This window comes from Lonchura striata, chromosome 3, assembly GCF_046129695.1.
Source record: "Lonchura striata isolate bLonStr1 chromosome 3, bLonStr1.mat, whole genome shotgun sequence".
NCBI classification, from domain to species: Eukaryota; Metazoa; Chordata; class Aves; order Passeriformes; family Estrildidae; genus Lonchura; species Lonchura striata.
The window spans coordinates 36685647-36701045 of record NC_134605.1 but is presented as its reverse complement, the minus strand read 5'-3'; the positions used below and the strand labels follow the sequence as shown (position 1 = coordinate 36701045).

General features: G+C 36.4%; 1 protein-coding gene across 1 annotated transcript in view; it reads left to right on the top strand.

The window, feature by feature from the left end:
- Window positions 1-15399, top strand: part of PRKN (parkin RBR E3 ubiquitin protein ligase) — a 681559-nt gene that overhangs the window by 301451 nt on the left and 364709 nt on the right. Inside the window, exon 5 of the mRNA XM_021544140.2 lies at window positions 1826-1909. Within this exon, the coding sequence (XP_021399815.2) occupies window positions 1826-1909 (84 nt within the window). The remainder of the gene's footprint in view (window positions 1-1825; window positions 1910-15399) is intronic.

Genomic DNA, 15399 nt, shown 5'->3' with positions numbered 1-15399 from the left:
AAATATAAGGAACAGCACCTACATGAGGAATGGGAAGGTAGATGACTTTCTTTCCTGAAAAGTAAACTGCTGTGGAAGGAATGCTAGAGATCTGTACAATCTTTGATGACGTGGGGAAAAATGAATAAATGGGGGGGAGCATCAAACAAAATTTTGAACTACTGAGTTGAAAGCAATTAAAAGGAAGTAACTCTTTGTGCAGCATCTCAAGGTGGTCTTACTATTCTTCCTGCAAAGTTTCTGGAATGCTATAACTTCATGAGAGGTAAAAATTCACTGGAATAATTGATGGCAAACTTTATTTTTCAAATGTTTTAAATAATTCTTTCAAGGTGGTTTCCCCTTCCCTCCCCTAGTATCAAGTATTATTACTTCACACTACTCCACTGCAGCTCTGTTCACCCAAGGACTCAAAACTATGATTTGTCACCCCTGTGTCTGCCTGCATTTCAACTTACATGTGTCAAAGCTCTTTTTTTTATTTATCTCAAAAGCCAGCACTTAAACTGGATGACACTAGAAAGTGGAGCTCAGTGAAGAGCAAGTTGTTTTACTCAACTTTCCAGATAGGCTGGATCAACATTTTATCACTAAGTTCACACTACTAAGAGAATTCTAAAATAATTTCCACTGTGCCCACACAATGCTGAAGAAGCGCCTGATACAGAATTGAAAGGGGATGGATCTAAATGTGACACAGGATTACTTTGTAATTCAACTGTGTTTTGAGTAGGCACTAATTTCACTAATGTGGTTAATGTCTTCACTGCCATAATTTTTCTTCTGGATGAAGATTTTCTGCTATTGCCTGGGCACTAATTCTATCCCAAACACTGAGTAATCTAAGTACCAAATGTTCACCTTTTTGATACCTTAGTTGTGTATTTCTACTATATATGTGGATACCTGTAAACTTGTTATCTATTGCTCAGATTAATTTTATTGTCTGTAAATTAAATATTAATTGGTGTGAAATTAATATAAAAAAGAAACCATATGAGTATCAATTTTTTGTGATGCAAAATATTTTTTGTAAAAGTTCCTATATATGCTATATATGTAAATTTTCTTCTTTGATAGATCATCCTGTTAATTACATTATTTTGCAGTTGTGGAATATTGATGATTTGCAATCCTTATTTTTTTTTCTGTTTGGTAATATACTCATATATGAACTGTGTATATTCAAAAAGTCATTGTAAAGTTTGATAAGGAATTTTTGTCAGGTTTTTTTATGGTTTTTTATATTTTTATATTTATGTTGTGGGGGGTAGGGGATTTTTAAATTTCTTTAATAATGACTGATAAATATTGAAGTTAACATAAATATCTAGAAATCTAAGAACAATTCTCACTTAACAATTACATTATGTTGTATTACAGTTAAGACTTTATCTAGAGCCAAGAAATCTATTCACAGTTTTTCTAATTGTATATTCTGCTTCCAACTATTATCTTTTTTCCCTTTTCCCCTTAGTCAGCTGCAGACCCATGTGTAAGCAGTGTTGAACCAGACAATGAATATTTCTAGCTTTTTAGTTATGATTAACTCAGTACCTGTCTTTAGTTGAGAAAATGTAACCTACTATCGATACTTGTTCACAGCACTGACCTTAAAGTTGAGGGACCACATGTCCTGCTTGTGACTGAGCTTTACTGGTGAATATTGTTATATAACCTGAATGATCTCTCCATGTAATCATGATAAAACTGTCTAGCTAAAATCTAAAAGAAACAAGAGTAGGAAAAGCAGCAACAAAACCAAGTTTTATGTTTATTTATGAAGTAAATTATAATCTTTGCATGCTTTGGTTTTATTTTGAAGGGCCCATCTTGCTGGGATGACGTGCTAATTCCTAACAGAATAGGAGGTGTTTGCCAGTCCCAAGGATGCAATGGAAATGTAGCGGTAAGATTTTGTCATGTTTCTCCAAGTTCTGTGGTACTCATAAGAATAATTTTTTTGTAGCAATTCTAACCATGTTAGAATTACAGTAACAAACGTGAAGAGACAGGTATGGTACACTTCAAAAGAGCTGCACAGCATTAGATAACAAACCTCTGTCTTGCAAAAGGGAGGAATTTTGGTCAGATGCTGTTTGAAATGAAGGAGGAAATTATTTTATTTCATCTTTAGCACTGAAGTATAACTCTTAAATTTTCAAGTATGGAAAGGTTAAATGTGGAATGTAATACTTAAATGTGTCTGTCAATGCTTATTTTATAATTGTTATGTATATCTTTCCCTTGAAAACTTCAAATTTCCATGTCATATTACACATCAGAACTTCATGTTGGACTTTGTCCATAGGAGTAGGCTCTTCGTGATGATCACTTTGCAGTTTTTCTCCCACATCTTATTGCTGTTGCTTCCTTTGTTTCCTGAAGTGACATCAATGAAAAGACTGAGTAAGAAGGAGCATAGGTTTCTCAAATTCTTAATAAAGATGTCTCAAATATTATTTATGTATACTTATATCTTCACATGTATTAGATATTTATAGCATCTAATACTAAAGTCTTAGAGGTAATTCCTTCTCAGTAAAAAGCTTAATTTTAGTGTTTTTACAGGACAGAGATTTTACTTGAATTTTCTACATATGAAAAGATTCCATTCATCAATGATTTGCAGATTAGAGCTACACAAATTGCTTTTTCCACCTACTCTGGTGTAACCTTCTCTTTGTCTAACCTAGCAAGACAGTTGTGCAGTGGTGCATCCACACAGTTCTGTATGTGTCTCCTGCTTGGCCACAGATGGTGCCAGAAAATATTTTTATTTAAATTTAGATACCAAATGATTGTTTTACTAGTATGGAATTTATGGCTGAGTCCATATGCAGCCAACAGAAAATGAGAACTGGCAGCCTTTGGGCTTCTGCTTCTTGGTGTGCACCTTGTAGTAGTGGCTGAGACACCCAGGAATCACAGAATGTCCTGGGCTGGAAGGGACCCACAAAGACCATGACCTTGAAAGTGGCAGGTGTTCGATATTCAAATGCTATTCTCTGGGCAGTACAATTCCCAGTTTTGTCCCTTATTGGCAGAATATACCTGACTGGCTTGCAGCTGCCAACTTACAGCCTTTGTTATCCAGTGTATTTGTGAAAAAGGTACTGAAATAATTACACTTTTGACAACCCTGCCTCCTGACCTATAACCCACTTCCTCATTGAATCAGTTCTTACTTTTTAAAAACAGAAAATGAAACAAAATGCCATCTTTGTGGAGAGAGAGGACCATAAAACTAAAATCTGATGCTGTGGCAAACAACTAAGCCCCATGACTCCAGTTGCTGTCAATTCCTCTGGCAAGTTGCATGTTTAGCAGAGCCAAGGATCAGTGTTATCTTTCAGTGAGGCATCACTGAACAAATTTCAGAAGACACTCTATATTAGACAGTCATGTTGCTAATGCAGCTTGAGACAACCTGAACTACTGGCATGAGGCTGTTACTGCAGAAATATGCTGTTTATTTCCAAACTGACACATTTTCCCTTTATCAGCTACAAACCACTCTATTCAGTAGTGTTAGAATGAAACCAGACTGAGGTTCAAGAACAATCCTAATTTTTATGATTTTTCAGCCAGAATTTCCAGCAATATCAATACAGTCAAGAAAAACTAAGCACTTAAGTGTATTTAACTTCTTTTTTTACCTAACTATTCAGTAGGTAGGTAACCCTGCATCAGATGTTTGAATTGATGGCTTGTTGAGATCCTCTACTTGCCGAAAGACATCTTTCTTGTGCTTTGGGATGGTTTGTTTTTCTTTGGCCTCAGTCATTGTGAAAGCACATGTTTACTTTCTGGGAAATCTTCCAGTTCAAAGGCTTACATCACTAAGTTTTTTGGTTTGTGTCTTGCTCCAAGCAGGAAATAATATAGATTCTACAGATGTGTTTCCAAGGATTTGCCATTCTTTTCTGCTCTAGTAGAACAGTTAGTTTGGAACAGAATAAAAATAATCTTAACTAAATCATGGATTAAAACCTCTAGGCTTTTCTTGCTTGTTACAATCTTCAGAAAATTAAGTCATGTTTTATCATTAACTATTCATTTTTGCATTGTTATGACAAAGTTTGTGGAGTTATGTCTCTCAAATAGCTCCACAGTGTATGTACTTCTTTACCATGATGTGCAATGAAGAAGCTTTAAGGCTGTCGGTTGTGAGTTATCAATAAACTGCAAATACTGCTGTTTAAGGGGGGAAAAATCCTCCAATATTTCTCTCCCAAGACATGTTTCAGATAAAAATTAACTTTTTGTCAATTTAAAATTTTTGTAAGCACCAATTTGCAACATAAAAAAACACAAGGCAATGTGTTTTCCCCCAAAATACTAGTTTGTATGTATTTTGGTATGAAATTAGTCTCTTGACAGAATGACAGACTTTAATTCTTTTGGTTGCAAAAATGTAAATAAAATAATTGATTATATGAGAAAACAATGAAAATCAAATTTCATTTCTGTTAAATAAAATTTCTAATGATTTATAGAAAATATAATGTTTATCTTAATTTTAAGTGCACTGTGATTCGATATGTGTTCCAATGTGCTCCCAAGCAGAGGTCACTGTGGGGCTTTTTCACATTAACTACAGTCTATCAGAATCACTCTGAACTTCTACAGCTTCAAAAAGATGAAGCTTCTGTGAACACTTATATTGCTGCAATTGTAGAAAAGTTGCTTTTATAACAAACTTTAATTATATTTATTCAGAAATGGAAGAGTCAACTATAGCTGTTTTAAATGCGGATTTAAATCCAACTTTCAAACTGTTTCACAAATTAGAACCATTCATTAAATGAAAGACAACCTTGTACTTTTGGTGTCTGTCTCAAAACAATTTCAGCCAGAAACACTGTATGTAGCTGTGCAGGTGTGCTTGGAAACACCTTGGTCCTGTGAATTTCCTGATGCTCTTTTTTTATGAGCATTATTTTGTTACTGCTTAGAACCACAGAATCATTTAGGTTGGAAAAATCCTTTAAGATAATCAAGTCCAACTTGATTAACCTAATACTGCCAACCCACCACTAAAACAGGTCCCAAGGGTATTTGTGATAGAGTTTTTGTAGATTCATGCTCATCTTTACAAGTGACCAGAATACATGTAATACTAAAGTGTTTATTTAGCCTTTCCTTATTCAAATTAAATATTACTGAGTGTTCTTGTTAGACTTTTACAGTTCTCTGAAATACATACAGAATATTTATTCTTTATCGTCCATTGAAGTAAATTTTTGATTAAGGACTATTTCTACTTTTGTATATAAAAATGATAGTATATTTGCTGTCTCATGGAGGCTCATGATTTTTAGAAGTCATCAGGAGCCATAGAAAGAATGTATCTTTTCATGGTGAGACAGGGCTGTAATACTACCATTAACCACTGAAGTGATGATTTCATAGGAATCAGCTTCACATTAGTTCCTCATTCCAGTGTATATGCATCAGTTTCTGAAAGACATTTCCATGTCCCCAGGGCAAAATGTAGGGCAAACCTTTTTGAACTGTAGAAACCTGTGGAAAATGTATTAATGTTCTGTATGTGTTCTTAGGATTCTCATTTGATGTGCAAAAAGAGTTGCTGGAAATGTGAAAATCTCAGAAGAAATGAAAGGGTTAAAGAGAATTTATGGGTCAGATATGGTTTAAGCTATTGGGAATAAGGAAGAATGAAAATCACTGTAATAGAAATATAAATGTACTTCTCTTCCAGTTTGATATATCTCACTACTGTTACTTTGAATTCTTTGTTTCTGATGAAGACTGTATCAGCTGTCATCATAACTGAATAGCATTTTTGTCTCTGCTCCAGTTACTGAAACATGCTAGGTTGAACAAACCATTTCTAATAGAAGCACCAGGATGTCTGTGAACTTTTGGAAGCATCTCTAAGTACTAGATTTTCTTAAATATCAGTACACCCCTCTTATCAAACTCTATAGTAATCTCCCCTGCCGAAGGCAAGGATTTATATTCCAAGTATGGTCACTTTTTTTTTTTTAATGTTTAGTATTGGCCATGATATGTGATTTTAAATAGTTCAATTCCATTATACAATAGTCTCACTGTTGTAGAGTATGCTTGAGAGCAAAGAGTTTGCCATAGGAAGCATGTTTGGTTTTTTTAATTATATAGATTTTCTTCTTATTATTGCCATTCTTCTTGTGTGATTTTGAATACTGAAATTTTATTTTTACTATATTGAAATTTTTGAACATTTCTCCTATTTTTCCTTTCCTGCTTGTTTATTGTCATTAGGTTTGGCACTGAAGACAGCAATATTATGTATTACTTTCATAGTCTGTTCCACAGGGAACCTGTGCTCATCTGAAATAGTTTGGACTAATAAATCAAGGGAACAGTATTCAGCTTGTGTGCTTTAAATACACAACTTAGCAAATGATTTTTTTTCTTTCAAGTGTCTAAAGCTATTCTTTTAAAACATCACTGTTCAGATGAAATATGTTTCATTTTTCATCTCATTTTGCTTTGATTAGCTCAGACCTCTGTTTCAGTTGAGAACAGAAATAAATCTTGTAGCAGTTAAAATATCAGGAGCAAAGTAGTAAATTTAATGATGTTATCAAAATATGAATACAGTAAAGGACTATCATCTCATTATAGGAAAGGTCTTATACATTGCTATATTATTTATTTGTTTTTCTTTGTGTACAATGATTATTGTTTAAGGTGCTATGCCTGTCCATCCCTGGAGCAATTATAACATTTTAAATGTCATAATATTACTATGAGTATTTTTTTAAATTCTGTGATGTTTCTTAATAGCAAGAAAAATTGCATTTTTAATTTATTTCAGTGCTGTTCATGTTAGTTTGCCTTATGCAGAAGAGAGGGGTCCAGATAATATATGCTATTAAAAAAAATCACAGTGAGTATGATGGAGTAAGAATGCTAATTAAAATACCAGGTAATCTTACTTTAGAAATATTAAATTGATACAAGGATTCTTATCACAGAAGGATTTAAGTTGGAAAAGACTTCCAAGATCATTAAGTCTAACCTTTGATCAATCACTGCTTTGTCAACTAGGCCATAGCACTAAGTGCCACCACAATCTGTTCCAATGCTTAACAACCCCTTCTGTGAAGACATTCTTCCCAATGGCCAACTTGAGCTGCCCCTGGTACAGCTTGAGGCTATGTCCTCTTGTCCTGTCACCAGTTGCCTGGGAGAAGAGGCTGAGCCCCACCTGGCTTCAACATCCTTTCAGGGAATTGTAGAGAGACTACAGTTGTCCTGAGCCTTTTCTTCAGGCCCAAACCATCTCAGTTCCCTCAGCCATTATGACAGCTCCTTTATCCAGTCTTCATAGAATTCTAGTATGGCTATAGGTAGAAGGCACTGTTCATCTCGTTCCAACCCCCTCGCTGTGGGCAGGGATAGCTTCTACTGGACTAGGTTGCTCAAAGCCTCATCCAAACTGGCTTTGAAGACTTCCAGGGATAGGGTATCCACAGATTCTCTGGGAAACGTGTACCAGTGCCTCACCACCCTTACAGTAAAGAATTTCTAATTTCCAATTTAAACTACTCTCTTTCAGTTTAAGTGTTCTGTCACTACATTCCCTGAAAAGTCCCTTTTCAGCCTTCTTGTAGGCCCCCATCAGGAGCTGGAAGACTGCTCTAATGCCACCCCAGTGCCTTCTCTTCTCCAGGCTGAACAAACCTCAGTTTCTTGGCTGGTCTTCATTGGACAGGCACTCCAGGTGCTGATCATCTTACTGACTTTGCACTGGATCTGCTCCAACAGGTCCATGCCCTTTCCTGTTCTGGGGTCCCTAGAATCAGATGCAGTGTTCCAAGTGGGGTATCATGAGGGCAGAGTACAGGGGCACAATCTTCTTCTTTGATATACTGGCCATGCTGCTTTGGATGCAGCCCAGAACAGAGGTGGCTTTCTGGGCTGTGAGCACACACTGCTGGGTTTTCTTCTCATCTGCCAAGTCCTTCTCACCAGGGCTGTTCTCAACCCATTCTCCTCCCAGCCTGTGCTTGTACTTGGCATTGCAAAGTGTAGGATCTTGTACCTGGCCTTGTTTAACTTAATGAGGTATGCCTGGACCCCATTCTCAAGCCTGACCTGTCCTCTCTGGATGGCATCCTTTTCTTCCAGCCTGTCAACAGCATCACACAATTTAGTGTCACCAGCAAGCTCGCTAAAGGTATGCTCAATCCCACTGTCCATGTTGCCAGTAACTATGTTAAACAGTGCCAATCCCAATGCCAGTCCCTGAGGAAAGCCACTCATCATCACTGGTCTCCACTTGGGCATTGAGAGACCAAACACAACTCTTTGAGTGCAACCATCCAGCCAATTCCTTATCCAGTGAGTGGGCCATCCATCAAATCCACGCCTCTCTAGTTAAGAGACACAGATATTGTGTGTGACAGTGTCAAATGTCCTGCACAGGTTCACGTAGCTGACATCAGTTACTCCTCCCTCACCCACCACCACTGTGGCCTCTTCACACAAGGCCACCAAATTTGTCAGGTGCCGCGCTCCCGCCCCAAATCCCTTTTCTCTCAGCCCCGGCTAGCTCTTGTGGGGCGAGGGCGGGCGATGGAGGCACCCTCCGCCGCTCCCAGCTGGGGTTTGGAGAGTGCCTTTGTGGGTTCCGGGCAGCGCTAGCAAGCCTCGCGGTGGTAAATGAAGAGCGGATCCTGTTGGGGGCTAAGTCCAAGTTTATTGTAGCCCAACGGGGCCAAATATCCTAGAACGGTGCCAGCCAACAGGAACAAGCACAAGGTGCTTGTACCGGCTTATAAACTGTAAGGGAGGGGTAACCGATGACTGATGGGGATAGGGATAGGGGGTGGCTCCGGGATGGGGGGATATGGTGGAGTCTAATGGGGGAAGGATATGGGGGGAGCCCCAGGCCCTCGCCCAATCACCCAGTGCCCTGAGTAGAAGCTTCTGGATGGATGGGAAGGGGCACCGAGTGATAGACAAGGCACCCGGGAGGGGTAAAGGGAAAGACTGCGCCTCTTCCAGGGTGATGGATAGATACTGGGAAGGCGGGAAGGGAGGACAAGGCGGGAAAACTGGGGATAAACCAAGTTGCACATGGGGGTACAAAGGAATAAACCAATACATAATACAGGGATAATAAAACATACAAATAACGCAACTCCACAGTCAGGCATAATTTTCCCTTAGTGAAGGCATGTTGACTATCATCAATCACCTTATTTTCCGTGTGCTTTAGTACAGTTTCCAGTAAGATCCACTCCCTAACCCTGCTGGGGTCAGAGGTGTGACTGACTGGCCTGCAGTTCTTTTTTTTCTTTTTAAAAATGGTGGTTGTATTTATCCTTGTCCAGTCAGTGAGAGCTTCACTGGACTACCATGACTTCTCAAGTAGAATGAATAATGGCTTAGAAATGTCATTCATTGGAGGACCCTATACATACATCCCATCAAGTCCCATGGACTTCTGAAACTTCAGGTTCCTTTGATGGTCTCAAACCTGATATCCCACAGTGGGTAGTTCTTCATTCTCCCAATCCTTAACTTTGCCTTCTGTGATTTGGGTGAGGTGCATGGAGCATTGCTGAAGACAGAAATAGTCATTGAGTCCTCATGGTTTTCCATATATGAGAGAGACTCTCTTAGGAGGAGATTTATTCAAATACAATACAAGACAATTTTGAGAGTCTTTCATATTTACCAGATTCTCTGACCACTGCTTTTACAATTAAAAAACTGTTTTATTATTTTATGCCCAGTACTGTGGCAAGTAAAAGGAATAAAGCATAAATGCAACTTAAATAACAAGCAGACCAGACCCATTGTTGTAGTTTGTTTTCTTTTATATTTTGTGATACAAGGAGAGCAAGCAAACAATTTCAGAGACTTTTTATTTCTTTATTTTTCAAGCTGTTTCTCTTCACAAACCTATCAATTCACCAAATGAAATTATAACATGGCACAGTAGTAGTGATGCCACCGATGCAAGCCACAAGAGTGATACACTCTGCTTACATATGTTGATATCCAGCTGTTTAATTAGACTAATTTAACTATTATGTCATCCTGAGGTTTCTGGTTTGGCTGATCATCTACCAAAAATCTCAGCTTTTTCAAGTTGCTGCCTCACTAGACAGAACGGCCCTTACTTCTAAGGGTATGACTTGATTCCTGGCTGTTTTAAAATGCCATAACATGTTTTTGATGTTATATGAGCTGTTTATGTGGCTTTGTCAGTGACTTTTAGGTTATATTATTCCTACTCCCTCGGTTTTTGGGCCATCTGATTTATGAGTAATTATGCCTTCAGATCATTAAGAAATGTTTTTGAATAGCATAGGGCTAGGAGATGATCATTGCAAGTCACCTTGAAAAACAGAGTTTGGATGATTCGCTGTGGGAAATTACATTTTGAAATATATCAGTTAAATGTCTCTAATACTGGTCTCATAATATTTTAGTTTCTTAATCGAAATGTCAGTGCCGTATCAAATGCTACACATAAATCTGGGTAAATTCCCACATTGCAATTATGATATTCTGCTAAATTTGTAATCTCATAAAAGTGTCAAGTTAGTTTGATAGAATGAGTAAATTCTCATTGATTGGCATTAATTACTGATCCCTCTTTTATTAATCAGGCACTATATTAGCTATGTATTGTATGAAGGTCTGGTGTCAGTTTTCCATGCTGATATTTGCTTAGATTACCTCATATAAAGTTGCCCTAAATGTTAATATGTGGTTGTGTTCCTGTAAAGCTCTGTATTTTAAACTGTCTTCGAATGTGAGTGGGTTATTATAGCCAGCAGTGCATTTTCTGAGGAGTAAAGAAGAGATGAATAATATTGAAAACAACACCTTGAGACTTTGGAATAGCCTGTGAAGGTGTTGTGATTGTATTTTGCTGATCTTGGTTAGATCTTTAAATTCATATACTTAAAAGCAAATAGAGATTAAAAATATTTACTTCAAATGATTGTGAAGAAAGACACATAGCAGGTCATGTACCATGGTATTTAAACATGGTAATACCATGGTGTTTAAACATGTTAAACAAAATGTTATTTTTTAATATGTTTTGAGCTTCTTTCTGTTCTTGCTCCAAATTATGTCAACTCTACATTTCTTCTTAGATTCTTCTTTAGGAAACCATAATTAGAACTTTTTTTTTACATTTATTCTCAAAGTAACCTCATTCTGGGGTAGATCAATTTTTCCTTTATAAAGAAATTCTATTATTCTACTTCTCAGTTCAGAAAAATCAATGCTAGGTGAAAAACTGAATTATAAAATAGAATTAATTCTATATAGGGACAGAAAGCTAAATTATTTATCTAGAAATAGAAGTTAAAGCTTTTATAATTAAAATCTGTCCTCAAAAAAAAGTGAATACTTATTCAGTCTTCATCAGTGTAAACACAATATTTCTACAGTATATTGACTAGGTTTTTTATGGGCCACAGACTGTGTCTGTATCAAAACCCATAATTAGCACTCATAACAGGTATGATTTAGATCAGTTGATTATATTTCTTAATTACATTTTTTTCTTTTTTTTTTTTCCCCCATAGAAGTCTTAAAACTGAGACAAGCCAGCTCTTTGGAACTGTTTGTCAGTTTTCACATCTCACCAATAATTAAAAATTGCTAATAGTTTTTCTGAGCTGAAATTTTCATACACATTCTGGAAAACCCAAAGGAACTCAGTTATTTTTGCTCTGTGTTGAGTGGTCTCAGGAAATTAAGTTCATCTTTCCTGTATTGATGCCACCGTTTTTGTTTGCATGTGTGGAAATGCCATCATTTTGTAAAAGACGGAACAAAAATTGTTGAAGATTATAATGCTTTTTTCAAACAAATCCTATGCTCTTTTGGCTGTCATTTTTCAGTTGTTAACAGTCAAATAGAGAAAAACACCACAAGCACCATTATCTTTGTTGCTTGTTTTATTTTTGCATTTGTAGTGCAGTTACAGAAAACCTTAGCTTGAAAACATGAACATTAAGCATGCTTTCAGTGAATTATTCTATCTTATATGAGCAATTTATGTGATTGTACTCATCTGCTAGGGTCTCGTTGCTGTTCACAATGGCCTTTTAAAAATAAGCAGTTGTTTTGAACAGAGCTTGGTATTTTCATCAATGATAGAGCTCTTGAAAAATTCTTCAGATAGTGTGGAGGCTTCATCATTTGATGAGAGGCTGTTTCAAATGAGTTGAAAATTTGTCCTGTAGCAGAAATCGTGAGACCACTGGAAAGACTGATAACTGTGTACTAATAAGCCAACAGTTTCTCTTCAATTTTTATTTATGTCCCTGGTTTCACTGAAAAAGAAGTTAATTTTTATAAAGTATCATTTCTATATCCTCCTTGAGATTGTCAGTATCAAGGGCCCAATGTTAGAGAAAGTTACCAGAGCACAGCTTGTGTTCATCTGACCAAATCCTTGATCATTCTTGTGATAATTCCTTCGACTGTGCTGAAAGGTAGATTTTGTATTTGCAAACCAAAACTGAATGTAAATTCATCTTTAATGTTTTAAAGGTATTTAACTTCTGGAAATTTCTGAAAAACAAGCTGATGATGCATTGCAGTAAGGAACTTATTCTGTACTGATGCTGTGTTGGCTATCATAAAAAGTTAATATTGTATGATTATAACTTCCTATTTTAGTCTGATGTAGTATCTTTTTCCTGTTATTGTAATGTTCAAATCAACCTCAGGGAGATTCCTCTTTGCCCATTACATAATTAAACTTCAGCGCACTCTACCATGTTATAGTGTGGAAGCTGCTATGTGTTCAAAAAGTGACAAACTAATGGAAGAAAAATCCATTGAGAACTATTAAATGTGAAAAGACTCCTGGTTTATGAAGTGTCTGAACAACAAATTGCTGGAGATTAGGAACAGGTTTTTAGAAAATACTATTTTCAAATTTATTTTTTTAGCACACATTCTAGGCATCTAATGTTAACTTCTACTAAAAACAAGATCTTAGTCCATCTTAAATGAACTGCTCTATGATTTCATGTGGTAAAATGCATGTAACCAACAGTTCTCTTATGGAAGATGGTTATCATCAGATTGAAATAGAAAGGATAAATATGACCAATATTTCTCATAATCCATGTAATTTTTTTTCAATTTACACCCATCCATCCATCTCAAGTCTTAGTTTCACCTAGCATGAACACAATAGGCAAGTAGAATCCAAATTCAGTACTTTGCATTCTGCTGCCGTGGGAAGAAGGTGTGAGAGACCTTCCATATGAGAAGGTGTTGTTTCCATTATATGGTCTTGAGCCTAGTAGTGAGAGCAGTGTTACAGTTACTCTATTTTTGTTGAATGTTGACCAAGTTATTTTCACATATTATTTGGTGGCCATTATACCATTCATATATTTTGTCTATTGTAGGGAACATGCGGGTATTTGGGGACCTGAACAAATTGGAAAGCAGTAATTGAAAATTATGAACATCCAGCAGAGTCAGATCCAAACCCATTGTATTTGCTCTGTCACTTGTTTCACAAATCAGACCCATATTTTCTTTCCAACAAAGCCTGTTTGATACGTATTTTTGCATGTACTCTGTCAATGTGTCTAACGTGTTCAGGGATAGTTTTTTTGTAATTCAATGGATTTCAGTAACACTTTGAATCTTTTGTTGTTCACTGCACATGACATTTAAACAGAATGTTACTGTCTGCAGCTGCTGCAAATTCATTGCTGATGATTGGATTGGATTTTTATTCAAGCATGGAACATGTTCCTGCATTCATCTATCAGCAATCTAATCAGATGAAGGTGATTTTGTTAGGGTACAGTATGGTTACAGAGGAGTCTCTACTCAAATGTCAGGCAGCATTTACAATGCAAGAATGAATTTCTTCATTCACATGTGGCAAGTACTGTTACTGATTGTTTAATAACTGTGTCAATTTGCAGGCTGACACACTGTGAGACATCCCCTTAGATGTAAAGCTGCTGTAAAATTTACCTTGGCATTAAATCTGTTTCCCACCTATAGTTTTCATGCTTAATGTTCTGGTCTGGGATTCTAAAATGTGAAAGCATTAGATTTTGATTAACCATTGTCTAAATTTGATCTAACTATATTTTTGGTCTAAATATTTCTTAAAAATTGTGCCTGTAACAGATTTAGGATCAGTTTGTAAATTTGAATTTGTGTTGTCTGCTTCTGTGCATGCACCTTATGAAATTAGCAGATTTTTTACAAATCAGAACTGCATTTAAAATAGGCATGCACTGTTTTATAGGATGTAGTGGTGTGAGATAATGCAGTCAATGGCATTACCTGTGAGCTTCTCTCACCAGGGGCTGCAAGGTAATTCATATTGGAACTGCTGCAACATATTATGGGCTCTGTCTCCCATGGTTCATGCTAATGTGACGGGTAATTATCTGTAAGTAGCTGCTGTCAGAAATGCCTGAATTCTCCTAGTATAGCTACCTGGGGCAAGGCTTAAGGGGTTGTATTCAGTTTACAATATGTGTTTCTAGCTCAGAGAAGTCAAGTATAAGGAAAACTTATATTATTTTTAGTATAGAAGGCTTAAGTTGTAATAACAAATGTTTTCTGGATTCTGTCTTCTGCTTTAATGGCCTAACCCATAAAGATACTTAAAATATATACCCAACTTGAAAGATACAAAGATTCTGCTGAGGTTAACAATGCTCTATGTTTTAAGCACCTGCTCCATTTGGGACATCAATCTGAATGTGTAAATAATTGACTGGATAAATACAAAAACTCCTTCAGTGAAGGTCTTGCAGTTGTCATTAGAAATACGCAGTATTTTGGCCTGTTTGCTGGGAGGATACTCAGAAGTTAAGTATTCCTTGTTTTAGCACAATGAATGGTTAGAAATATGTAGTTAAAAAAACCCAAGAACTTTTAAAGAATATTTTTTCCGCAGTTTTTGACAGTAAGGATTGCAACAGTTTGCTTTCAAATATTTGTATAATACTGTGTTTCATGGTATTTATATCTGCTTTTAAGTTGTACTGTACATCATGGCAGCTCATTGGGACTTTGATAAATGTTTGGGGCGTTCAAAAGTGAAATGTCTGAGTTTTTCCACTGTGGCACTTAAATGTATGTGGGCAAACTAAATGTGTTTATGAATTCTTCTTAGAAGCTACATGGTTAAACTGCTGCCAGGAAATGAAGAAAGTCATGTTCTAGTGAAAAGTATGTTTCACTATTTGATACATAAACATGCTTCACTCTCCTGCTACCCCACCATTGCAACACCAGAAATGGCACAGAATTCTTCAAATTGCATCAGTGAGTTTTATAGTCACCTGCTGCACAGAAGAAATGTATATTTTTTGGTGCTTATGGACTAATTACTAAGTAACTTTTCACCAAACA